The 27,200-nt window shown below is 37.9% G+C and overlaps 1 protein-coding gene across 1 annotated transcript; it reads right to left on the bottom strand.

The window, feature by feature from the left end:
- Window positions 1-19,915: 19,915 nt before the first annotated feature.
- Window positions 19,916-25,859, bottom strand: LOC149231475 (uncharacterized). Its single transcript, XM_089381646.1, has 4 exons — window positions 24,316-25,859; window positions 23,180-24,144; window positions 21,031-23,098; window positions 19,916-20,558 (listed from the first exon to the last, which is right to left on the bottom strand). Exons 1-4 carry the CDS (start codon window positions 25,857-25,859, stop codon window positions 19,916-19,918), a joined length of 5,220 nt encoding a protein of 1,739 aa, XP_089237772.1.
- Between the last annotated feature and the right edge of the window lie 1,341 nt (window positions 25,860-27,200).

Below are 27,200 nucleotides of genomic sequence, written 5' to 3'. Positions count from 1 at the left end.
AAAAGGAACAGCAAAAACTCAAACTGTTGTTCCTTTTGAAAAAGGAACAGAAAAAAACTCAAACTGCTGTTCCTTTTGAAAAAGGAACAGCAAAAACTCAAACTGCTGTTCCTTTTGAAAAAGGAACAGCAAAAACTCAAACTGATGTTCCTTTTGAAAAAGGAACAGAAAAAAACTCAAACTGCTGTTTCTTTTGAAAAAGGAACAACAAAAACTCAAACTGCTGTTCCTTTTGAAAAAAGAACAGAAAAAAACTCAAACTACTGTTCCTTTTGAAAAAGGAACAGCAAAAAACTCAAATTGTTGTTCCTTTTGAAAAAGGAACAGCAAAAAGACTCAAACTGTTGTTCCTTTTGAAAAAGGAACAGCAAAAACACACCAAATGTTGTTCCTTTTGAAAAAGGAACAGCAAAAACACGCACTGCTGTTCCTTTTGAAAAAGGAGAACAAAAATTCAAACTGCTGTTCCTTTTTAAAAAGGAACAGCAAAAACATACCAAATGCTGTTCCTTTTGAAAAAGGAACAGCAAAAACACACCCAACGTGAAAGTGCAGGAGTGCTGTTCCATTTCGAAAAGGAACAGCAAAATGTAAAAGTGCAAAAAGTGTTGTTCCATTTCGAAAAGGAACAGCAAAATGTGAAAGTGCAAAAAGTGTTGTTCCATTTCGAAAAGGAACAGCAAAATGTGAAAGTGCAAAAAGTGTTGTTCCATTTCCAAAAGGAACAGCAAAATGTGAAAGTGCTGTTCCATTTCGGAAAGGAACAGCAGCTGTTCCATTTCGAAAAGGAACAGCAAAATGAACTGTGAAAAAGGAACAACAAAATGAATGGCTGATCAAAAAAAGTGTTATTCCTTTAGAAAATAAAAAACGAAAATGATGTTCCTTTGAAAAAGGAACAACAGGAACGACAAAAATGCACACAAATGCTGTCCCTTCAGAAAAGGAACAGCAAAATACACAACCATAAAATGCAAACACGCAAAGAGTGAATTAGCTGTTCACTGCAGTGATGTTGAGGATGAGTTGCACTTTGAATGAAGCAACACCTGAAACACAAAATATAAGATAAATTAGAAAAGAAACAACAAAAAGCAGTATGTAAATAAATAAATTGAGTTGCAACAGCTATGATGTTATGTCAAAAAAATGATCTATTTGAAAAATGTTTTGGCAGCAGTGACAAGACATGAATCTTGAAATTGAAATCAATTCTTCATTTGTTCTATTATGAATCCGTTGGGTAATGATTTGGATAAAATTCCTTTGTTTTATAAAAATTTCTTTGAAAAATCACTCGTCCATAAGTTGACCTTCTTTATTTTCCCAGGACCTGCAAAAAACGAGTATCTTCCTGCAATAAAACATTAAATCATGGATAAAGAGAGGTGATCGGGCTCCCCTAATCCAAGAATTATGCAAAAAATAGCAAGTAGTTATTCTGTATAACAAATCCATAGAGAAAATAACAAAGTAAAATTTATTTGTTACCTGCGGGAGAGCAGTGGCCAATCATACTAACCTGCAGTGTTTTAATCACAACTTCTTTGTTTTTCGTCGGAATTGAGTGATTCCAAAGCCAAATTAGAGCTAAATCAAAGTTTTATCTCCAGTAGAAACAGGTTTTAAAAATTCAATCATATGATATGTCAAATTTGTTTAGAACAACCTGCATAATAGAGTCATCTTCGATTACCCGGCTTAGACCAACAGTTGATATTTCAAGCGTAACTTTTTCTTTTGATGTCGGATTCGAATGATTCAAATTGGAAATGAAAATAGATTCATTTATTGATCTCCAATAGAAACAGGTTTTGAATAAAAGAAGAATTGATAGGTCAAATACTGTAAGGAACAGCCAGAAAGACATAGTTTTAAGAGTGCTGATTTACGATAGACAGTCAGTATTTTGATCATAACTTCCCCATATGATATCGAAAATGAGTGATTCCAATTGAATTGTAAACTAGATTCATAGGGGAATCTACCATAGAAATAGGTTTTAAAAATTCATTCATTTAGGCCTCCAAAAACTGACTGTCCCAACTCTGTTCCTGAGCTTCCTGCTAGACATCCGGTCAATGTTTTGGCTCTAACTTTTTCGTTTCAAATCCAAATTGAGTGATTCAAATTGGATTGGAAAGTAGACATCAAGGGCTACCTAGGGTAGAAACAGGTTTTAAAAATATGGTCATTTAGGCCTCCAAAAATTGACTGTCCCAACTCTGTTCCTGAGCTGCCCGCTAGATAACCGGTCAATGTTTTGTTTCTAACTTTTTCGTTTCAAATCCAAATTGGGTAATTCAAATTGGGTTAGAAAGTAGACATCAAGGGCTACCTAGGATAGAAACAGGTTTTAAAAATATTCATTTTTGGTCCCTCAAAACATGACTGTCCCGACTGTTTTTTCAGAAATCTCATCAAGCCCGCAAGCCAAAAAAATGAAATTCAAGCATTTTTTCAAATTGGTGATAAAAATGAAAATGAGTGTTTGTAGCACTTATTATTTCCATTATGATTCATCTACATACACAAATTATAAAAAGAATTATCACCGATGTTAATTTGCATAGCATGTTGCAACAAAAACCCTAGTTTTACAAAAGAGCAAAATGCACTTATTTATGTCTTTATTTTGTTTTATTTTATTTTCTACACTAACCTATTTTGATTTGAAAAATGAATATGACTACGTGTATGAATACTTCCAGTGAAGCCATTTTCGAAATACGGCTTCACGTATGCACATACCCAAATTTGAAAAATGCATGTTAATGGATATTAGGGTATGAGAAGGTGGCTTCCCTTGAAAAAATGATATCAAAAATTGTTGAAGCATAGAGTGATGTTGCAAACAAATGATGGAGTGAAACCAATCTTCAATGTATCCTTTATTTTCTTGATTTCGCATAGCCATCATATCATGAAGTTCTTGAGCTTTTAAAATAGTTTGTTGATGCATCCTACAAGAAACCCTAGCTTCTACAATTTTTGCATTTGAAACATTCTGAATCTCATTGTAGGTTTTCTCTAATGACACATGTGAGATAGAATGGGTGGGAAGGGTGGGTAAATTTTCCAGCTCAACATTGTAAGCATGTTGTACTGGTTTATTATGGTGGGGGTGTGAAATTAGTTGAGCAGGAGCATTTTGATGATGTGGCTGATTGGGTTGTGTGAATGGGCAAGCAAGGTGTTGTGAAAGAGCTGGTGGAGAATATGGAGAATGTGCTTGTGCTACAAGATGAGGGAGAGTAGTCATGCCATCATAAGATGAACCATGCCCAACTTGTAAACAAGATAGGTGGTTATATTGAAATTGACATGGCTGCCCTAACACATTAGCATTCCATAATGGATTATGCAAGTATGACAATGAAGAAAGAGTGTTTTGAACCATACCTATAGGCCTTGTTGCAGCTTTCTTACCTCTTTGATATGCTACTTCCATCCTAGGTAAGGAAGAGTGAATATCTATAAGATGCTCCTTTCGGTCATGAGAACAAAACATTTCATCACATTCTTCATTTTTATGAACCTGCAAAACATCCAATTTTTCATTTAGAGAGCTAATAAAATCAACTTTAAAATGTTCAAACAACACATTGATTTCAGCTCTTATGTCTCCTGTTCTTGTAGCAGATTTGGAAAACAAAGAAAAAACATCTCTAGGATTCTTACCAGCCTTGGAGATTCCTCTTGAATACCTTATGCACAACTCACAAACATCATCATATGATAACTGAAAAACATCACCTTTTCCTATCAGATTTAAAAGTTCTAAAAATTCATCTTTGATTCCTTTAAGAAGGCGTGTTTTTAAGATCTCTTTTTCCAAATGCTTATATTTTGATTTTTGAAGGTTATAATGAAATCGATCTACATAATCCTCCAAACTTTCATCTTCCCCTTGTATCATATCGAAAATATCTTCATTGGCTTTGCAATAGTCTTCGTACTTTTTCAAGAATATGTTCTTCATGTCCTCCCATGATTGGATGCAATTCTCACCTAGGCTCATGAACCATCGGAGAGCTGCTCCTTTTAGAGTAAGAGGAAACACTTTCAATCTTTGATCATTAGTACAATAATCATATCCTCTACAAAGTATTTCAAACTCAAACAAAAATGTATGTGGATCTTCATTTGCTAAACCATGAAAATTTGGTAAAGATAGGGGAATTATGTGCATTTGTGTCACTCCTAGATCTTTGATAGGAAATTCAAAAGTAGAAACGTGAGCCATTTCTTACCATAATAGAAGATGTTCTTCATGTGTTTCTTCAAGGCTCCTTCTTCAAATGTTCCTATCAATTAGTTAGTGAAATGGGTGGTGCTTACATCACCACTTGTGTGAGATCATGTGATTCATTTTTTAAAAATTTCTATCTTTTTCCTAATTATTCACACAAAAATTCAAACATCTATTTCTACCCTAGGTTCTTTAAGAGTCCTGCTGGAAAGCGGACGGTGGAGCAGGGCTTTTACATGCTCCGTACGCAGGTTCTTACCTTCCGTTTTTAAGATCCAACTCTTCCCTAGCAGGCACTCATCAGATTCACACTACTCTTTAGAAATGGCTACACTCTTCCCCAGCAACGGCGCCAAAATGTGGGGCGATAAAAAGGTGTCTTTTGAACTCCTAGTTACCTTCACATTAATTATCAACCCAGGGAAGACTTTTTATTTCAAGAGTGTACTCTGTCTGAGGCAGCTATTTTCTTAAGAGCAATGTTGTGCAATATAGAGATTAAAACCCACAAGTAAATGAAAGCTGGAAACAAAATCTAAAGCAAGAAACTGAAATGTTCTAAACTAAATCATTCATTCAAACAACCATCAATCGAGGATATGGTAGCAATGACTCAGTCCTCTAGAAATTGATGAAGGAAAAGGAATTAGAGTATGGATCATGGATCTGGGAACATAATAGCGTCTGCTGTGTCTCACGACAGCCTTGATCCTCCTCTCACACCAAAGCAATAAATGCAAGTAAAAAGGAACAGCAAGAAAACAGAATGGAATGGCAATTCAGAAATGGAACAGCAGTAAAAAGGAACGGTAGGAAAGAAACTAAATCTCGCGAGTTCAACACTCTCAATTCTCGGCATCAACTTACATACATTCGGCAATAAAATAACAATCTTCAAAAGTAATTTCAATGAACTTTACTTTATGAGACAATATTTACAAATGGATTTTAGAACAGCAGTTCATTGTAAAACAAGAACGTCAATCATATATACAAAACACACTAATAGAACAGCAACCCTCAACCGTATGTACACGTTCTACAGCAATATGAGAGTAATGGATGATATGACTATGTTTCTGAACGAAGTAATATTGCTTTCAAGTCTTACAAATATTATTTCACATAGATCTGATAACAATAGCATTCATACCAACATTCCGCTACAAAAATAGCTGAAAGATGCAATTCGAATAAATGCAGAGACATGAGACAAGGAACTCGTTCAGATTCAGATATCAATTATGAAGCATAGCATATCGCATAAAAGATATATCAGATTACTATGTAAGAAAGATAAACAATCCACACGCAATTTACCATATAACAATACAACGGCAAGTGTCCGTCGGAGCTGGGCCCTTGGCTACCGATGGTACACTGCCGTAAGTTACTCCAGATGCAACAACGGAATGAACGCTAAGTCTTTATATTAATCGCATCAGCAAAAGTATAACAAAGTCAGGTCTTCAGCAAGACTCTACGATCACCATTGGTTCTGAAACTAGAAATATAAAAACAGTCGTTCTTCCCCCCGTCTCTGATCTTGGGTTTTATTTAAATAGAGAAATATTAGAGCATGGATAATTACAAAATGATTTGTTTTACAGAATTGGATGGATCCTAACCAATTGATCAACCAGATCAAGGCGAATTTTGGCTTTGCAGTTAAGATTTGGAGGGCGGCCGCAACAACAAATCCCAAAAAATCGTGTTCAAAGAACCCTGCGTTTCTCCCTGTACAAGCCGAATTTGGGCAATCTGTTCTCTTTGAAGATAAGTGGGCCCGTTCTGGACAAAACCCATGTTCCAGATTTTCCAAATTCGTCTTCATTTGCTCAGAATCTTAACCGCAAAACTGTCACTCCTTAAACCAGCGAATTTCTGAGTTGGCTGATTTAGAAATCAAATCTTCAATCTGGAAGTTACTTTGGAGGCTCAAAATGGCGAATGATGTTACAACCAACTTATTAGAACTATCATTGATAAATTAATGCATAATAATTAATTTATTAAAAATAAAAGAGAATAAATAACATTCATCCATGAGAGCATAAATTATTTATAAAATGGATTTAAATGATAAATTATAATAAATGTCATGATGAAGAATGGTGGAAATGGGTGGAATAAACCTTCACAAGTGAGAATAATCATGGCATATTAACGACCCCACACCTGACGAGCGGCGAGTGCTGCTGCTTGCTTACCATCTTTTTGCTGTGCAAACAGCTGCTCAGCAGCTCCCTGAGCCTTATCTTGAGCTTCTAATTGCTTGGTATAAGCACGCTTGATTACTTCCTGAGCTTGCTGCTGGGCTACAAACGCCTCTTTCGCTGCCTCTTTTGCCTACAAGTGTCCCAAAACAGGGAATGGTATTTTGGTCAAGATAACCTAAAATTAGTGTCCAAATTTATTGCCAAACAATGAACCGGTACAAAGAGGCCGATTGTATTGATCTAATTTACACAAATTTTCTTGAAATGTTCCTCGTTGTGTATTCATTGATACATTCCTTAAAACTTTAACTTCTGAGTCTGAGTCATATATAGAGCTCATTCAAAGATTTAAAGACACATTCTGATCCGGATCTTGGGGGGAGGCCCCCAAGATCTAAAATATTGAAATGGATCTTAGGGGGAGAGACCCCCAAGATCTGAAAACTTGAATTTCCAGAAGAAAAATAAGGAGAATGCCCAATAAACAAAACCACAAAGAAACTTTTATTTAAAATAGTAATGCTCGATAAACCAGCTAGGGCGATAGTCGCGTATCTATGAGAAGCGATGTGGCGACTACATGCCTCTGAACTATAAAGGCTACATTGCGGCGGACAATCTGTCCTTTTACAAAATGTGACTTGTTACTTATAGTATTTTTCAGTTACAATACCACGGGTCAATTCCATGGGTGAATGAATACCATGGGTGGATTTTACAATACCACGGGCGAATGCCATTTACAATACCATGGGTAAATTCCATGGGTCGATGAACAATATGGGTGGATGAGTACCATGGGTTGATGCCATTTTCCATTCGGATCACATTCATTCAAAAATTTAACTTCTGAGTCTGAGTCATATATAGAGTTATATATGAGATGAGTCATTCCTCTTTAAATCCCAAACTTTGAAATAAAATTTAATTAGAAAACTGATCACCGTTACAAAGAAAATTATGGAATTCAAATATACCTCTTCTTGGACTCAGAAAGGATTGAAATTCTGTGCATCTTTTGATTCACTTGCAGTTTGTTGTTGCTGTACACCCTTTTCTTTTTCTGTAGCAGATGGCCGTGATGCTTGCGAGTACTGGTCCGTTGTCTTTGCATTTGCCTCTTGCACTAATGCCATTTTATGATCTTAAGTTCGTGTCGCAGGCTACAGCTTACAACAAAAGGCTTAAGGTCTCTGATAAGGGTAATTTTTTCTTGAAATGTTCCTCGTTGTGTATTCATTGATACATTCCTTAAAACTTTAACTTTTGAGTCTGAGTCATATATAGAGCTCATTCAAAGATTTAAAGACACATTCATTCAAAACTTTAACTTCTGAGATTGAGTCATATATAGAGCTATATACGAGATGAGTCATTCCTCTTTAAATCCCAAACTTTGAAAGAAAATTTAATTAGAAAACTGATCACCGTTACAAAGAAAATTATGGAATTCAGATATACCTCTTCTTGGACTCGAAAAGGATTGAAATTCTATGCATCTTTTGATTCACCTGTAGTTTGCTGCTGCTGTACACCCTTTTCTTTTTCTGTAGTAGATGGCCGTGATGCTTGCAAGCAATGGTCCGTTGTCTTTGCATTTGCCTCTTGCACTAATTCCATTTTATGATCTTAAGCTCGTGTCGCAGGCTGCATCTTACAGCAAAAGGCTGAAGGTCTCCGACAAGGGTAATTGAAACTGAAAACAGTATTAACAAGATTTCCGAGATAATCCTGAGACATAGTTGCGACATAATTTAGTTCCAACATGATTACATTTATTTCAGAAATAGTTCAAAGAGGTCGTTGTCTCAGAAAGGGGGTTCCTCGCTGCCACAGAGAATGAGTCCCTCACCTCCCTGCTGCCTCAGAGCATTGATCTGTTGTCTCAGGTTTCGCTATGACACCTGCGTTACCCAACATATGTTTTACACAGGCCAACACATGTAATGTATGCGGTGAGTCTAGAGTGTATGATAATGGCACACACAAGCACATGGCTTGCATGCAATGCACGTGGTAAGTGAGAGATAAAGTGGCTGGTCCTCATAAGTTGTCCAATACTAACAAACTTTTATAATGACTTTAATAAGGTTGGTTCCGTTTATGACTGTCCAACATTCGAAGTAATAAAAATATTTTAAGATTCCTTTTAAAAGCATTTAAAAATGAAAAGTCTTCCGAGACAGAATGCTTAAAAACAGAGTTCTCTTGCTCTAGCTTATTCTCAGCATCTAGTACGGTTTTCGTGACTTTCCCACTCAATGCCAACTTAATGCAGGGACTTGCTGCCTCGCAGCTCATCTTGTTAATGTATACTTACCATTGTTGTTTTGTAAGAATGGATGACTCATGTAAAAATAGACTTCCTTGCCGAGGAATAACAATTCACAACCACATTAATATATATGCTTTTAAAAACAAAATTTGAATTTAAAAATTAATATCAAATTTTATAATTAAAAAATTACTTTCGCTTTTAAATATTTTTAGAATTTTAAGTAAACACCCAATCAAATTTTATAATTAAAAAATTATTTTCGCTTTTAAATATTTTTAGAATTTTAAGTAAACACCCAAAGAACAACTCAATATAGCTTAATTTCTCATTTCAAAAGCATATACAAATAATTTCACATCAGGGTCGCATAAACACTTTTAAATGCTTACTTTAAAATTTGAAAACAAGGAGCCACTGTTGTGGCGCTAGTCCCTGCCGGTTAACAGAACAGTTTGGTCAGTTATTATTATGAGATTTAATTTGCATTATCATGAGAGCTGGTTTCCATTACTAGTGTGTTGTAGGCATGGTTACTTGTATTAAGATTTAATGAATTGGATGGCCAATTGTTGTATGAACTTTTTGACTTTATGCGAAGAGTGAAATATAATGAACTTTGCCTTTGTTAAGTAAGAATTGTCATAAATGTCATTGAAGTGATAAATGCTTGTAATGTTGAGTTTGTATTTCTTAAAATAAGATTAGTGTTAGATATAATTTTGCAATGTCCCATGATTTAAAAAATGCTTAGATTAATAATTAAAATATAATAAAAGTTAACAGTGTATCATAGAAAACTTGTGGGGAAAAACTATAAAAGCTAATAATAATGCATTATAATGTATGAAGAATTAGAGAGTGTTAAAGTAAGTTATGTATTTTAATAACCACGAGGTATAAAATATATTTAAATGCATAATAATGAATTATAATGTACGAAGAATTGGAAAGTGTTAAAGTGAGTTATGTATTGTAATAACCACGGGGTATAAAATATATTTAAATTCATAATGAATGACTAATAGGAAGGTGTTAAAGTAAGTTATGTATTTTAATAACCATGGTGCACAAAACATAGAATTTTCTTATTTTTTTACATTTGAATATTATGGAAATATTCATAAAATGATAATGACCAAATAAACATTATTATGAATATAAATTTGTTAATTAAAGTAAGTAATTTGTTGCATCTAATTAATAATTTGTTGTCATGCAGAAGGACATGACTTTTGGCCTTTTTTTATAGTTTTGGGTTAGTAAATATACTATCTAACTACAATAATAAAATAATTTTGATAAGTTTATTTTATAAATTAAAAATTAAAATAAACAAAATAAAATTAAAAAAACATTTAGACTTTACGAGTTGAAATCTAAATTGATCATGATCTCCAAGAAAAAATTCATTATCTTTTGGTGTTCTATACTCTTCCTGTCTGCAATATCATAATATTCGAATTAAAAAATATAATTTATAATTTAAACTAATAAGCTAATACATTGTGTAATAAGCATAAGAAATACATTGTTCTGTCATTTTTGTTGCAAAATACATTTATGTCAAGTCAAAGAAATAGAATTTTGTTATTTTTTTACATTTGAATATTATGGAAATATTCATAAAATGATAATGACCAAATAAACATTATTATGAATATAAATTTGTTAATTAAATTCGCGGTGGAGAGTGTTCAATATTTACATAGATCATTCTCGAAGGTCAAAGAAGAACTTAAGCATTTAAAAATTATAGTTATGGAGTTTTGAACCCATGATTGAAAGATTACATATCTAGTAACATGTTTGGACATAAATGATACCATTCAAGTTAATCTCAATGATTGAGGAATTATTCCATGGTCAAAAGAACAAAAGATATATTTATTTAAAAATATTGTTTATCATAACTTTTGTGTGAACTTTAAATTTGTCCAATTACTAATTAGCAAAGAAAATAAACCCTGCATCTAATTTCTAATTAGTAATTTGTTGCATCTAATTAATAATTTGTTGTCATGCAAAAGGACATGACTTTTGGCCTTTTTTATAGTTTTGGGTTAGTAAATATACTATCTAACTACAATAATAAAATAATTTTGATAAGTTTATTTTATAAATTAAAAATTAAAATAAACAAATTAAAATTAAAAAAAACATTTAAACTTTACGAGTTGAAATCTAAATTGATCATGATCTCCAAGAAAAAATTCATTATGTTTTGGTGTTCTATACTCTTCCTTTCTGCAATATCATAATATTCGAATTAAAAAATATAATTTATAATGTAAACTGATAAGCTAATACATTGTGTAATAAGCATAATAAATACATTGTTCTGTCATTTTTGTTGCAAAATACATTTATGTCAAGTCAAAGAAATGGCATTTTATAAGCTGGATAAAGAAGTATTCTGTCAGTACAATGTCAAATTTTGTGTTGTAACATTTTGTCATTCTGTGAGTACAATGTCATTCTGTCAGCAATCACAATACTTCATTCCAAGTCTCCACGTTGCAAAAATTTCAGTTGAAGGGGATCCCATGGAATTTGCAGAAATTTATGCTTCTTTATACGAGATTAGCTGCTGAATTTTAACAACATCATTTCCAGACTTTCCTAGAATGGCTGCAACTGCGCGTTCAGATATTACAACTTCAACTGTAGTTTTTGTGATAAGCTCACCAGCTGTTGTGACACTGCCAAAGGCGATATACAATGTCAGGGACATTACTACAGAAATGGTGATCAACAAAACCCCCATGATAGCAGCAATCGACAAAGTTTTGCAAATCTTGTGTACCTTCCAAATCCGGCAGAACTCCCTTGACAAAGAATTGGCTCCTCAAACTCAGAGAAATTGCCAATACTGTTTATATTGCGGTTTGACTGAATTTTGAAACAAAGCATATAGTTAGTACTAGAGGGGTTAGTGTTTGCAAACAGATTTATGCTTAATTATCTTAAATAGAAATTTAATTGCAGCAAAGAATCTGCTTTTATTCCAAGAAATCAAAATCGAAAAGTAGGAACAGAGGGACAGTAGAGGAATTATTGGCAAATGTTGGAAAATGTCGGAGGGAAATCAAGAACTGCGTACAAAATGGGTGCACTTGTTTGCTGTGGAGTGCCTGCAATTTCAACCACTGCTTCAGATGTTCATGGTCTAAGTTCAAGAAGATTAACTTTGGCATGAGAAATATGACCGTACAAAGAAAACATGATCAGTAAATAAAGGGTCTTCATAGCAAGGTATCAACAATTGAGCTTGAATCACTAGCCATTTAACACATTGTTATTTCCTCTAGCATTGAAGCTAAATTTATCGTTAATCTGATATTGCTGCCATGTTATCTTATTGCGGCGAAATGTGACAACAATTTTAAATATACAGAACAGGTCCCGTCAAAAATTGATCTAGTACAAATACCAGAGCAGAAATAATGTCGAATAGTTGATAACAATTGTCAAAGACAAAAAACCTTGTTTTAATTAACAGTGGATGAAAATAAATAAAAATGTTTAAACAAAGCTGACCTTTGATGACCATGGGGCTGGTGAAGACTGCATAGTCGGATAGCTTGATGATGAATGGCCAGAATCTTGAAACGGGATGCTAGAAGAGAAAGATGTACGAGGAGAGCGGTATTCAAACCTTGTTCTAGTACTTGATGGTGCCAGAGACGAAGAAACCATAGCTGCAGTACTGTACTTGTCATGGTTTAAATTTTCTTGCAGTCTTGAAGTTATTTGAACTAAAGGTTCTTGTGCAACCCTTATATCATGTACAATGTGCCAAAAGCTTGTTTAACAATAAAAAGAGTATTTGATTAACTAAAGTTGTATAACAGTAAGAGACATCCCTAACATGACTTGTCTAACTTCAAGGAGATTAGCTTTGGCACGAGAAATCTGAATATACAAAGAAAACATGATCAATAAAGGACCTTCATAGCAAGGTATCAACAATCGAGCTTCAATCACTAGGCATTTAACACATTGTTATTTGCTCTAGCAATGAAGCCAAATTTATCGTTAATTTGATACTGCTGCCATGTTATTTCATTGGGGCAAAATAATATTAAAAATAGAAAACTCATAAGGTATACAGGAACCAGTATGTGGCAACAGTTTTAAATATACAGAACAGGTCCTGTCAAAAATTGATCCACTACAAAATTATGAAAATGATAGAAACTGCCATTTGCTAAAATTCTGAAATTGAAACATGATACATTGAAGCATAGTAGAGCAGAAATAATGCTGAATAGTTGATAACAGTCGTCAAAGACGGAAAAAACCTTGTTTTAATCAACAGTGGATGAAAATAAATAAAAATGTTTAAACAAAGCTGACCTTTGATGACCAAGGGATTATAACCTAAGTCGAACCAAAGTTTTGGGGTGGAAAGGTTTTGGGGTCTTATTGCAGGTTTCGCATTGTTCGAGGTGAATGGCAGGCTTTGGCTTAGTGTTTGACGTTACTGCGGTACAAATGGGAGTCCTTTTCAACGCAGACGGATGTACATTCCCACGGCTACATAGGTTATATTGTTAATATAATGAAAAATCACGTCGGTCAACCAACACAGACAGATGTACATTCCCGTGGGTAAGCTGGAGTATGTATGTGCCGCATATTGCCTTTTTTATTATTAATGGAATGTATTGTTATTAATGGAATGTGTTATGGTTTGGAGAAAGGAGCGCTGTTTGCCTGGTACTCCTCTGTTAAATTCAAGGGTTTTTCTGTCGTTTAGAACCGTAGAGTCTAAATTCCCTTTGAGGAATTTGTAGTCTGGAATTCTTAGTTTTCATTATAAGCACGCTATCGGTATAGACTTTGATTTTCGGTTCAGGAAAAGGGTTAGGGAGTGTGAGGATTTTTACAGAAGCTGTCCTGTTTCTTCAAAGCCTGAGCGAAGTCTGGCCAGCTTTCGCTGAAGAAACCATTGGTACACTGTTGTAGGGTTTCTTTTTTCTTGTTTTCGGGTGAAACTGTGATTCTTGGTACAGATTGAGCGGCAATCTTTTGTAATTTGAACTATTTTTGCACATGAAGATCTAGATAAATTGGGGTTCATGGGTATTTAGATTGAAGCTGGAGTATGTATGTGCCACATATTGGCTTTTTAATGGAATGTATTGTGGTTTGGAGGAAGGAATAACTGGACTTTTCATGGTTTAAATTTTTAGGCAGTGTTGAAGTTATCTGAACTAAAGCTTCTTGTGCAACCCTTATATCACGTACAATGTGCCAAAAGCTTGTTTAAGATTAAAAAGAGTATTTGATTGACTAAAGCTGTATAAGAGTAAAACACATGCCTAACATGGCTTGTTGCAGCTTTGCAATGTTGACGAGATCTCTGTTGATTTGCAAAAACAATTTATTAGAAAGTGAGTATTGTATATACCTGAACCAAGTGATCAGTTTCGAAAGCACACCGAGGAAGGTCTTCTCTTTGTAATATTGTAATATTGGCAGGTGTTGTGTGCTTGATATCAGAAGTCACTGCAGCACCCCTGCCAATTAGACAACAAAATTTCAAAATAAGATCAAGCTGCTGAAAGGTACTTTATCATATGCAATCCTATTACTGGTTACAGAACTGTATCTGCCATCAAACTTCAGATTCACGCTAACTAGCTAAACATGACAATGTAGAAGGAGAGATCAATATCACGTACAATGTGCCAAAATCTTGTTTAAGATTAAAAAGAGTATTTGATTGACTAAAGCTGTATAAGAGTAAAACACATGCCTAACATGGCTTGTTGCAGCTTTGCAATGTTGACGAGATCTCTGTTGATTTGCAAAAAAAATTTATTAGAAAGTGAGTATTGTATATACCTGAACCAAGTGATCATTTTCGAAAGCACACCAAGGAAGGTCTTCTCTTTGTAATATTGTAATATTGGCAGCTGTTGTGTGCCTGATATCAGAAGTCACTGCAGCACCCCTGCCAATTAGACAACAAAATTTCAAAATAAGATCAAGCTGCTGAAAGGTACTTTATCATATGCAATCCTATTACTGGTTACAGAACTGTATCTGCCATCAAAATTCAGATTCACACTAACTAGCTAAACATGACAATGCAGAAGGAGAGATCAAAACCGTGAGGCTACAAAGTCATAAACTTCTGGAACAAGGCTTGCAGCGCCTGCTTTTCAATGAGATCTAATACAAACATTGGCTGAAAATATTGCACAGTGCTGAGGATGTAGGCAATTATGAGATTTCCATTGTCTTAGTATACAACAAAGGGGAAAAATGGTGCAAGAAAATGCAAAGAACCGACTAGCAATTTTAGGCACGGGTTCCATAAAAACCTTTAAGTCCCCTTGCCGAAGTACTCCAAAGCTAGCTTCTCCATACACGACACTGTGTGTGAAGTGGACTTCAAATCATATAAAAAATGAAATGGGTTGAGGTAAACTTACTGCTTTGAAATCCAGCATTGAGTGCGAGCAAGAATACCAATGGAATGAGTGGAAGCTACTAGAAATGTATATCGGCCATTGTGTCCTTCGTCCTTTGTAGATTGGAAACCATGTGACCATTCTTCAGATTGTAAATTGCAAACCATGTCAGCACTCTTCAGATATATGGCATATTCAGATGGTCTCTGGGATAAATGCTTTCCTGGTAGTATTTACGAACATGCAAAAAATTTAAGCAAATTGTAGAGGTAACAGTAAACATAAACTTATAATGAAAAATCATGTCGGTCAAGCAACGGCCAGCAATTGATCGATCCCATATAGTCGCAGGGAGGTAGTAATAATACCAAATGCATTATGGCATAATTCCATTTTCAAACAACATATATTCATTTTAAAGTCCATATAGTTTGGTGCTATTTATAAAGTCTAGCTTGAAGCATGTTGCAAAATGCGTTCGATCTCAAATACAAGACAGAAACACAAACAGTACAAACAGACATGTATAAAGACTTTCTAGCTCTCTTTCCTGAATCGTTACCTACACTATGCAAGAAACAAAAACTAAGGAAGAAACAGAAATGAGTAGCCGATTCAATATACAATTTGTCATTTAACTGAGTGGATAATAAGTGCATGTTTAATCAATCTATGGAATCTTTGGTGTTTGCATTCAACAGCTGTAGATACAAAATTGTTGCTCATCTGATGTTGCATTTGCTGTATTCAATGATATAATTTAAACCAAACATGGTACTTTTTAACGTGGAGCAAAAATATAAATAAAAAAGGTGGCAAGACAATTTCTGGTTGTCAAACTTGAAGCATGATGCAGAATGCGTTCCATTTGAGATACAGAACAGAAACAGAAACAGTACAAACACAGATGGATAAAGACTTTGTAGCCTTTTTTCGTCAACTGTTGCGTTACATGTTCTTTGTAAATGAGTCAAAATTGCAAGTCAAATACTTGTATTACAGTAAGAGCATAATATGAAGAAACATATTCATATTACTTTTGCATTTGTTCTGGACGTGAAGGCCACCATGTTCCTGCATTTTGTAATTTGTATAACAAATAGTTAGTTAGAATAAAATGATAACATTGTAAATTGAAGAGAGGACATATTTGAGAGAAAACATGTTAAGGAGTTATGTGAACTAACGCTTCTTGTGCAATCCTTATATCATGTACAATGTGTCAAAAGCTTGTTGAACATTAAAAAGAGTATTTGATTGACTAAAGCTGTATAAGAGTAAAACACATCTCTAACATGGCTTGTTCCAACTTTCGAATCTTGACGAGATCTCTTTTAATTTGCAAAAACAATTTATTAGAAACTGAGTATTGTATATATCTGAACCGACTGATCAGTTTCGAAAGCACACCGAGGAAGGTCTTCTCTTGGTAATATTCTAATATTGGCAGCTGTTGTCTGCATCATTTCAGAAGTCACTGCAGCATCGCTGCCAATTAGACAACAAAATTTCAAAATAAGATCAAGCTGTTCAAAGGTACTTTATCACATGAAATCCTATTACTGGTTACAGAACTGTATGTGTCATCAAACTTCACATTCACGCTAACTGGCTAAACATGACAATGCAGAAGGAGAGATCAAAACCATGAGGCTACAAAGTCATAAACTTCTGAAATAAGGCTTGCAGTGCCTGCTTTTCAACGAGATCTAATACAAACATTGGCTCAAAATATTCCACAGTGTTGAGGATGTAGGCAATTATGAGATTGCCATTGTCTTAGTATACAACAAAGGGGAAAAATGGTGCAAGAAAATGCAAACACCCGACTAGAAATTCTAGGAACGAGTTTCATAAAAACCTTTAAGTCCCCTTGCCGAAGAACTCCAAAGGTAGTTTCTTGATACACGACACTCTGTGTGAAGTGGACTTCAAATCATATAAAAAATGAAATGGGTTGAGATAAACTTACTCTCTGTGTGAAGTGGACTTCAAATCATATAAAAAATGAAATGGTTTGAGATAAACTTACTGGTTTGAAATTCAGCATTGAGTCCGAGCAAGAATACCAATGGAATGAGTGGAAGCTACCAGAAATGTATATCAGCCATTGTGTCCTTCGTGATTTGTAGATTGGAAACTATGTGACCATTCTTCAGATTGTAAATTGCAAATCATGTCAGCAGTCTCCAGATATATGGCATATTCAGATGGTCTGTGGGATAAATTCTTTCCTGGTAGTGTTACCAGATTTTATGCAAAGCAGTTACCCTATAGCATTCGTTTCGAAAATATAACTCTACGTTTGACTTTGAATCAGATGTGTTTAGGAAAAAATTTAAGCAAATTGTAGAGGTAACAGTAAACAGAACAGTAAACACAAACATAGGTAAAATAAAACAAAACCTTTCGAGCCCAAAACTTTCGTTCGACTTAGGTTATAATGCTATTATAATGAAAAATCATGTCGGTGAACCAACGTTCAGCAATTGATCGATTGCATATAGTCCCAGGGAAGGACTAATAATACCAAATGCATTATGCCATAATTCCATTTTCAAACAACATATATTCATTTTAAAGTCCATATAGTTTGGTGCTATTTATAAAGTCTAGCTTCAAGCATGTTGCAGAATGCGTTCGATCTCAAATACAGGACAGAAACAGAAACAATACAAACAAACATGTATAAAGACTTTATAGCCCTCTTTCCTGAATCGTTAGCTACACTATGCAAGAAACAGAAACTAACATATCATTCAACCATAACATAGGAAGAAACAGAAATGAGTAGCCAATTCAATATACAATTTGTCATTTAACTTGAGTAGATAATAAGTGCCATGTTTAATCAATCTATGGAATCTTTGGTGTTTGCATTCAACAGCTGTAGATACAAAATTATTGCTGATTTGATGTTGCATTTGTTGTATTCAATGATATAATTTAAACCAAACATGGTAGTTTTTAAGATCTGGCAAAAATATAAATACAAAAGGTGGCAAGACAATCTCTGGTTGTCAAGCTTGAAGCATGAAGCAGAATGCGTTCCATTCGAGATAGAGAACAGAAACAGAAACAATACAAACACAGATGCATAAAGACTTTCTAGCCTTTTTCATCAACCGTTTCATTACATATTTTTTGTAAATGAGTCAAAATTGCAAGTCAAATACTTGTATTATAGTAAGAGCATAATATGAAGAAACATATTCATATTACTTTTGCATTTGTTGTGGATGTGAAGGCTGCCATGTTCCTGGATTTTGTAATCTGTATAACAAATGGTTAGTTAGAACAAAATGATAACATTGTAAATTGAAGAGAGGACATATTTGAGAGAAAACATGTTAAGGCATATGTTGATGTACCTTCCATTTGTTAGTTGACATGTAATAGCTCACTATCTTCATTTTTTCTCGGTAAATCTATTCTATTCTATTATATTATATACATGAAAACTTTACAGTCATAGAGTCAGGATGCCCAAGGCCAACTGTGGCTCTTTGGGTTAGCATTTCGCAGCTCAGTACCAGCCCTCGCAGGGGCAGCACATCCATACAGAACCATTTCCACATCGCGACATAGCACAACAATGTTTCCAGACCATACAAAATCATCCCGCACAGGGGCCCCGGAGCAAAAAAATTCATCCCTCGCAGGGGCATCAAAAGACTTATGACAACATCCCTTACGGGTCCTACGAACAAAACCAAAGCAGACATAGACATATATATAAACCAGAGAGACATAGACAAAGACGTATGACCTATACCAGACCTGAACAATTACGGATGATGACAGAGTGTGCCAATGGAGGCTATTCCTCCGGCTTCTCCTCGAGAATTCTGCACCACCCGTAATGTTCTGGGAGGCCGTCCCAATCTTCCGCCGTGTTCTTCTTGAAGGTCGACGCCTCCTGCTCCTGAGGGCGGTTAGGAGTCTGCTCAGGTACCCCGGCTGGCTCTTCCTCGACATTTTCCAGGCGTTCACCTGGGAGCTCCCCCTTGCTGCCCGAACCACCTTCACCTTCCTGAGAATCCTCAATGAATAAAACCGAGATGTGTGCATTGATGCGGGAATTGTCCCTCGAGCTGCCGAGAGTGAAGATGGCGGAGCCGAATGCTGGAAGAGGGTTCGGTTCAGAGTTGGGATTGCCCGCATCCATGAATTGGCTCGCCTGGATAGGAGTGGCCCCTGCCCTTCTGTGGCAGTAACAGCAACAACAGTGGTGGTGGGACTCGGCAGTTGGATGGCGAGAAGAACCTCCTCGAGCAGAGCCTCCTCGACTGAGCAACCTTTGCCTGGGTCTAACCATCTTTGCAGGGATGCCGGTGGCTTGAATCAGAGCGACAATTGAAGGCTTTCTGGCTTGAGATGTCCCCCAACAGAATTAAATCCTCTCCCAGCAGTTCTGGGACGAAGCTCAACAGAACAGAGACAACAATCAACAGAATTTCCGAGCTTGAGACTTCCCTCAGCTTCTTGATTGCCGGCCTTAACAGCAAGAGCTGTAGCCTGGATGATAAAATTGCCAACAGAAACCTGAACTGCGTGATCCCAGCTCTGAGCATAAGCCTGCAACATTCCCTCATCCTTCTTAAACTTCTCAACATTCCCTCGAGACCTGTTCTCCATAACTGCACTCTGCAGCCTCCCCATTTCACCTGACTCTGCATTAAATACCCTGCGATCTCACCTTAGCCCTTAACTCCTCGGCGGCGAGAGGCATTGAATACCCCGTTTAATCTCGAGGCAGCACATGTCTGGCATGTGGCTCCTCACTGCCACTCATACTATCACCCGCATCCGGGTTAGCAGCGTCATATTGGACCAGGTCATTGCATTCCTGAGCCTGGACAATATTTGGAATTATGGTGGTATTTCCAGTGCATAGGGTGTTCTCGCTTTCCACTCCTATATTGGCAAGAAGATCAGCAACCTTGTTGCCCTCCCTTTTTGTGTGATTAAAAGAGATGGCTCTGTTGCTGCGAAGCATATGTTCAATAGCCGCCAGCCTTGCTTCGAGCCTCCAGCTAGTGGCTATTTTTCTTGCTTGGGAGCCATTCTGGATGCGCTTGGCCATGTTTATGAGAATCTGGGAGTCTCCTTCCACGACCAAGGGATGGAGGTTGAGATTCCAGGCAAGAGTGAGCCCTTGCCAGAGTCCCTCTAGCTCCGCTGAGTTATTAGTATCCCATCCTATGTTCCCAAAGTATATTTGCACGGGAGTGCCTTCATGATTTCTTAAAATCCCTCCATATCCAGCCATTCCAGGGTTGCCTTTGGAGGCGCCATCGAAGTTGAGCTTATAGGATTGCTTGGGGGGGGGGGCATTTGCCTTTGTTGCTGCTGCTGCTGTTGGTGGGGCTTTTCTTATGATGTTCCTGAGGCAACTGCAGCTGCCAATTGTCTAAGATACTCTTCTCATTGTTTTGAGAGGGAAGATCCTCCTGTGTCCAGGAACGGAGTAGAAGCGTTTCTTTGAGATTCCCCTGAAACCTCTTCCAGATGTCCTCAATCGGAGAGTATTGGTTTTTGAATATTCGTTTGTTTCTTTCCTTCCATATGCTCCAGAGGATTAGACCTGGGAGTATGTTCCATAAACAGTTAAGAAGCTCACTTTTATAAGGTTTCTGAGGCCATTGTCTTAAGGAGTTAGTGATGTCGTTCTCCATTCTGCATCGTCGTTGACACCTGAAACTTGCCTTTTCCCATAGCTGGTTGGCTAAGGGGCAGGAGTCCAAGAGGTGTTGGAGGGTTTCCTCATTATGATGGCAATTATAACAGATGGAGGGGCCATGAAAGTTCCTTCTTCTTAATTTATCCCAGGTAAGAATTCTTTTATGACCTACCAACCATAGAAAGTAAGAGACTTTGGGCCAGGAATCGAGCTCCCAAATTTTGCACCAGATAGGGTCAGACGGAGTGGTAGAGTTGCTTACTATTTTGTACGCCTCTGAAGGAGTGTAGGTGCCTTTTGGTAGATAACCCCAGCGAAGGATATCATTTCCTTCGTCCTGTCTGATATTTCTTTTCCTAAGCTCCTTCTCCAGCTGCTCAGCGTCTTGAAGGCTTGTGTTGTGGATTAGCTGATTTCCTTGTTTCCATTTTCTGAAGCCATTCTCCGTTTCCTGTAACCAGAACTGTTGAATTTTTTCTTGCTGCTGCTCCTGCCTGTTGAATTCTGGAGCTGGGTGCAGAATACTGTTGAGCTTAGGCATCTGGTTCCATGCATCTGTCCAAAATCTTGCCATTCTGCCATTCCTCACTTCCCAGAAGCTATGCGTTTGAATTAAGTGGAAGTGCTGTTTTGCTGCATTCCATATGAGCGAGCCTTTGACACTGGGCGTGAACCTGATTAGCTCCTCCTGAGGTCTGTTGTTGGCATATTTGGCTGTCCATAGTTTGACCCAGGGCTTTTCTGGATTAGTGACCCATTGCCACCAAATTTTGGCGCTCATGATGGAGTTGCTATGCTCTGGATCTCTCAGACCAATGCCACCTTTGTCTTTGGGAGTGCAGACAGTGGCCCATTTTACTAGTGCCCATTTACGGTTGGTTGCCGAGCCACCCCAAAGGAAACCACGCTGGAGATTTCTTATTCTTTTTGTCACCCACTTTGGCGCTGCAAGGACTGAGAATAGATAGAGAGGCATAGCCTGGAGGACCGACTTGATGAGCACGACCCGACTGGCTAAATTTAAAGATCTATAAGTCCAGAGGTTAAGGCGAGTCTCGAGTTTTTCAAGGAGAGAACGCCAAGAGGTATGCTTTATGGCTGATACTGTTAGAGGGGCTCCAAGGTAATTGGAGGGGAGGGAGGCAGATGGAAAGCCCAATATGCGGGTAACAGCTGTCTTGACAGAGGGAGGAGTGTGAAAGAAAAAAATCTGCGACTTGGAGCAGTTGACATTAGTACCAGAGGCTTCGGAAAAATCAGAAAGCAGGGATTTGAAGCAGGAGGCTTCCTGGACAGAAGGGTAGCCAAAAAGCATAGTGTCGTCAACAAATTGCTGATGGGAATTAGCAGGGGTGTTGTGAACAGACAGGCCTTTCAGCTTACGAGAATGGAGGGCATTTTTTATGTGACGCCCTAGACCTTCAGCCATGAGAACAAAGAGGAAGGGGGATAGGGGGTCCCCTTGCCTTATTCCTCGGGAAGGTTTAAAGGGGCGGGAGGGAATGCCGTTCACAAGGATAGAGAAGTGCGTAGAGGTAATTAGACTCATGATCCATCGGACCCACATGGAACAAAATCCGAAGGCTGTAAGCATTTGCTGAATGTAAGTCCAGCTGAGTTTATCAAAAGCTTTAGAGAGATCTAGTTTGAGAATCATACCTACCTGCTTGGTTTGCTTGAGGGAGTGTATTATCTCGTGCGTGAGGAGAATTCCGTCCATGATCTGTCGCCCTTCCACGTACCCTGACTGTTCCGGAGAGATAAGCAGGGGTAGGATGGGCTTTAACCGATTCGCAATCACTTTAGATATAACTTTGTAAATGACATTACAAAGAGCGATCGACCTATACTTATCAGGTGTAATTGACTCTTCCTCTTTAGGGATGAGAGCGATGAAGGTTGAGTTTAAAGAGGGAAGCAGCCAGTGGAGAGCTCTTGATTCTTCTACAATTTTCCATACCTCTTGCTTTATCAGCTCCCAGAAGGTGTGAAAGAAAGTGGTGGTAAAACCATCCGGGCCAGGGGCTTTTCCTTCCTTGAGCTGAGCCATTGCTTCATCCACCTCTTGAGACAGAATGGGGCGAAGGAGAATTTCATTGTGCTCCTCCGTGATGATCCTTGGCACATTTTTAGTTATTTTCTCAATGGCTTGACTTCTGTCTCCTTCAGGCTCCCGATGGACCTGATTGAAGTGATTGAGGAATTCCTCCTCAATTTCCTCGTGCTTCTCTACTCTTATCCCCCCTTGTTTTTGGATGTAGGGAATGCTGTTGTGCATTCTTCTCTGAACAGTGGTTCTATGGAAGAATTTGGTATTTCGCTCACCTTCCTTCAGCCATCTGATTCTGGACTTCTTCTTCCAATATATTTCCTCCTGTTTCCTCCTTTCCTCTAGTTGATTGTGGATACGTTGTTCCTGTTCCAGAGTTTCTTCAGTGTGCCCCTTTGTGGTAACCCTTTGCTGAAGTTCCATTAGTTCCCTGTGTAGTTCTTGCTGTGCTGTAAATATGTTGCCAAAGGTTTCTCTGTTCCACCTCTTTAGTTGATTTTTTAAAAATCTGAGTTTCTGTTGGAATTGATACATCTTTGATCCTTCCGGCGGGTTGAAGGATGTCCATGTAGTTTTGACAAAGTCTTTAAACGAGGGATGCGAGAGCCAGAATTCTTCGAAGCGGAATGGTCTTCTGGTCAGGTTGCCTGGTCTTTGCCAGTGGAGGGCAATTGGCCAGTGATCCGATCCCGTGTGAGGAAGAATAGCTGCCGAGAGATCTCCGCCAAGGTGAACCGCATTGTCTGATATTAGGAAGCGATCCAATTTGGATGCAATTTGGTGCTTGCCTGCTCTGCGATTGCTCCATGTGAAAGTTCCATTGCAGAACGACATATCTATGAGGGAGGTGTTCTGAATGAAATCCTTGAAGTGGGAGTTTTCTTGTTCCATTCTATTTCTGCCCCCAGTCTTCTCCTCTAGCTTGGTGATCATGTTAAAGTCCCCTCCTATTATCCAGAGCGGGTGCCTTCTATTGTTATTCAAGACCTCTATGGTATCAAGAAGAGCCATTTTACTTGCTGTATCCTGCGGGAAATATACATTTGAGAGGTTTCCATGGATGTTCGTACCTAGGATGTGAAACTCAGCCTGGATGAGGTGATGAGAGGCATGAAAATCTGAAAGAGCTATAGCTTGAGTACTCCATGCTATAGCCAACCCTCCTGAAGCTCCAGAGGCATCCACCGCAACCGATCGACAACCTGGCCAGGCCTTGGAGAGAATGCTGCCTAACGTTGTGCTGTTACATTTGGTTTCTTGGAGAAAGCACATTTGCGGCTTTTCCATTTTAATCATGTTTTTTAACATTCTGAGTTTTCCTGGGCTATTGAGCCCTCTTACATTCCATGATACCAGCTTCATGGGTTAACTATTGAGGGAGGGTTTGTAGTACTTCGTCAGCTTAGCATACCTGCCCGAGTCCACCAGGATTTTCCCGATCTCGATCGTTCGCTGAAGATCCGTCTTTCTTCCTCTCTTCTTGGTGTCTTTTGGGGGTAAGCTTCCGTCCCATAGGTTGCCTGGCTGTATACCTAGTTGCTGCTGATTGAAGGCCCTGGAGATGACCACTTCCAGCTTGTTGAGTTGATTCTCTGGTATACTATCATATGCTTTCTGTTTGCATGCTATTTCCAGCTCTATAATGTCTAAACCAGTCAGATCTATACTTTCTGGTTCCTCTTCCATTTGTTGCACTTGATTGCTTTCCTCCGTATTGATCTCTGAGTTTTGTGGGGGATCTAGTTTTCCGTCAACTTCCATTTCCTTGCCTTTCCCTTCCGTTTCCTTCTGACTATTAGTGAGGATTACATGAGTTATAATGGGAGATTGAGGTTTGGATGAGGAGGCTGTTGGAGGGGGGGGAGGGGAGGAAGATGAGGGAGGGGCTGGGGTAGTCTCAGGAAACAAGGGATGCTCATCAGAGGCATTCGCGAGTATTTCAAAGCTGTTCTTTGTGGCTGGGCCATGGGCAGGATTTTGCTGGGGTTTAGTCCCATTAGAGGGTTTCTTGTGCGCACGCCGTCGACTGGGGGCTTTTGTGAAGCCGTCCTGGATTGGGGCTTCTGATGGGCTAGGAGTATTGGCTTTGGCATTCAGCGGACAGTCCCGGAAGAGATGCCCAAGAGCGTGGCATTTCCTGCAACGGAAGGGGACATGCTCATAATCCAGGGGTTGGACCCATTCTTCATCAAAGTGAGAGAGATTTACCGATTCTGGCAAAGCTTCATTTAGTCGCATGAAGACGCATATGCGGGCATAAGAGATATACCTGCGCGATTTTGTTTCTTCTGCTGTTCTGATATATTCCCCTAATCCATTTCCTATGTCTTTGAGAATGTCCTCATCCCAATATTCATCCGGGAGTGAGTACATTCGAATCCAGACTGGCGCCCATGTGAGATCTTCCTTGTCCGGGTTAAATCTTGGTATCCATTCCCTCAGGTACAGTCCCGCCGAGTTAAAAAAATAGGGCCCTGATCCCAGGATTCTGTATTTGTCTTCTAAACAGACAAAGATAGCAGTAAAGAAGCCTTTCGGCCCTAGCTGCAGGGTGACGTCTCCTTTGGGTTTCCACTTCGCCGCAATCCATCCATATAGGGCTCTTTCCGTCGGCCAGAACCCTATGAACTTCCCAATGAGGGCATGATCCCGCATGTATTCTATTCTTTTTTCAATCTTGTGTCCCGGCAGCTCTATTCTGGGTCTTTCTTTGGCTATCGGCTTGCATGTGGTCGAAGATGCTCTCGGAGCTTCCTCAGGTTTCTCCCCATTGCCTTGAGCAGTGCTGGCCTTATCCTTCCATCCTTCTTTTCCTTTGTTTCCCTGCTGATACCTATGCTCTTGATTCACTGTCTCCCTGTCGATGGATCCGAAAACAATATCCTGTTCAGGACCGTGCAGCGAGATATTTGCGCTGGGGGAGGGCTCTGACGCCCTCCCCTGCGGGGTTGCCATTTTCCTTACCTAGTACCCTGCAACGCTGCCGCGCAACAGGTTTCCTGGTTCGGTTCTTGAGTGGATCCAGAGGGTTTCAGTCTGCGCCGTCACAGAGTCTTTCAGAACCCTAACCGCTTCGCTCTCCATTCGCTCAGATCCTTCAGCTCACTATCTTCATTAAGTGTGAACTTGCTCTGAATTTTGAAGTCACGTAACATGTAAACAGTGGTAGCTTTCTGTTGCAAATATGTTTCATATGACATTGATTTTAAATTAGGAAGTAAGTCATGTAATAAGGGCTCCCTGATAATGCACTGGACAAAGTTATTTGTAATGGATTCTATTACAGCATTTATACAATGCTTGTAGAGGAAAGGGCAATTATCATTGCATTGTGAACAGAAAATTGTTGCGTTGGCTATTTCTATGGATGAATTCACTGGGGAGTTACAAATTGCACAAACAGGTTCGAAAGGAGTTGAATATGGATTTGTTGCGATCAGAATACCTTCGACCTGTTTAAAAAAGATTCAAGCGTTAATTTACATTATTACATGGAAAATGCAAAGGCAACAAAAACATTATTATTGCTATACTTATAGCATAGGTAGATGTAGTTAGTTTTCTGAAATTGTTGAGTGCATCTGTGTTAAGTTCAGTCATGAACGTTGACTTCGATGCTCTGAATATTGTTTCTTTTGTGTTTACCTTTTTTGTTAAATTTTTGAAAAGGATGAGAGGAAAGTGTCCTTTTTGCAATTGTTTTTCCATTGAAAGTAAAAATTGTTCATATGTGTCAAAGAGTTGCAACTGCAAAACAAAAATTGTTATGTATTGAAAAATACAAAAAGTAATATGCAAAGACATTGTTCGTATGCATTGAAAAATTGCAATTGCAGTAGACAAATTACAAAAACTATAGATAAATTGCAACAACTATATATTGAAGTGATGCATGTTATCTACTGAAAATTAGCAATAAGTAACATCTGAATACATACAGTTGCATTGTCGTTTTCAGAATCTCCATCTTTGATATGGAGTATGTAATGCAATCCAACTCGTTTGGCAAGTGTAACGACGGCAACGATTGTGCCAATTGGGTACATTTCTTTTTTGTTTGCAAATTTCCTAATGGTTGTATTGGGAATGCATCAATATTCTTTGCAAACTTCAGGTACAATTTCTATGATACTTGATTCATTAAGCAAAATTATTTTGTCACAGTCACTGCGATCATAAACAGTTTTAGGCAATATCCTGAAATTTGTAATTGAGATGCTGTTGCCTTGAAAAATTTTCTGTTCATGTCGCTCCACCAAATGTGCAGGTACACTCAACGTTATAGTCATCATTCCT

This window comes from Pinus tabuliformis, chromosome J (genome assembly GCF_031772625.1).
Source record: "Pinus tabuliformis cultivar Carrire ecotype Pingquan chromosome J, CPIR1, whole genome shotgun sequence".
NCBI classification, from domain to species: Eukaryota; Viridiplantae; Streptophyta; class Pinopsida; order Pinales; family Pinaceae; genus Pinus; species Pinus tabuliformis.
This window is presented reverse-complemented; position numbering and strand designations above follow the sequence as displayed.

Bases quoted from the DNA above. Each gene is read 5' to 3' on its own strand.
- LOC149231475 (XM_089381646.1), bottom strand. From the start codon at position 25,859: ATGGCAACCCCGCAGGGGAGGGCGTCAGAGCCCTCCCCCAGCGCAAAT. The intron at 23,099-23,179 runs GTGAGCGAAATA...TCCAAAAACAAG, and splicing joins AATCAGATGGCTGAAGGAAG to GGGGGATAAGAGTAGAGAAG. The intron at 20,559-21,030 runs GTTGGTAGGTCA...CAGTTGCCTCAG, and splicing joins AAAGTCTCTTACTTTCTATG to GAACATCATAAGAAAAGCCC.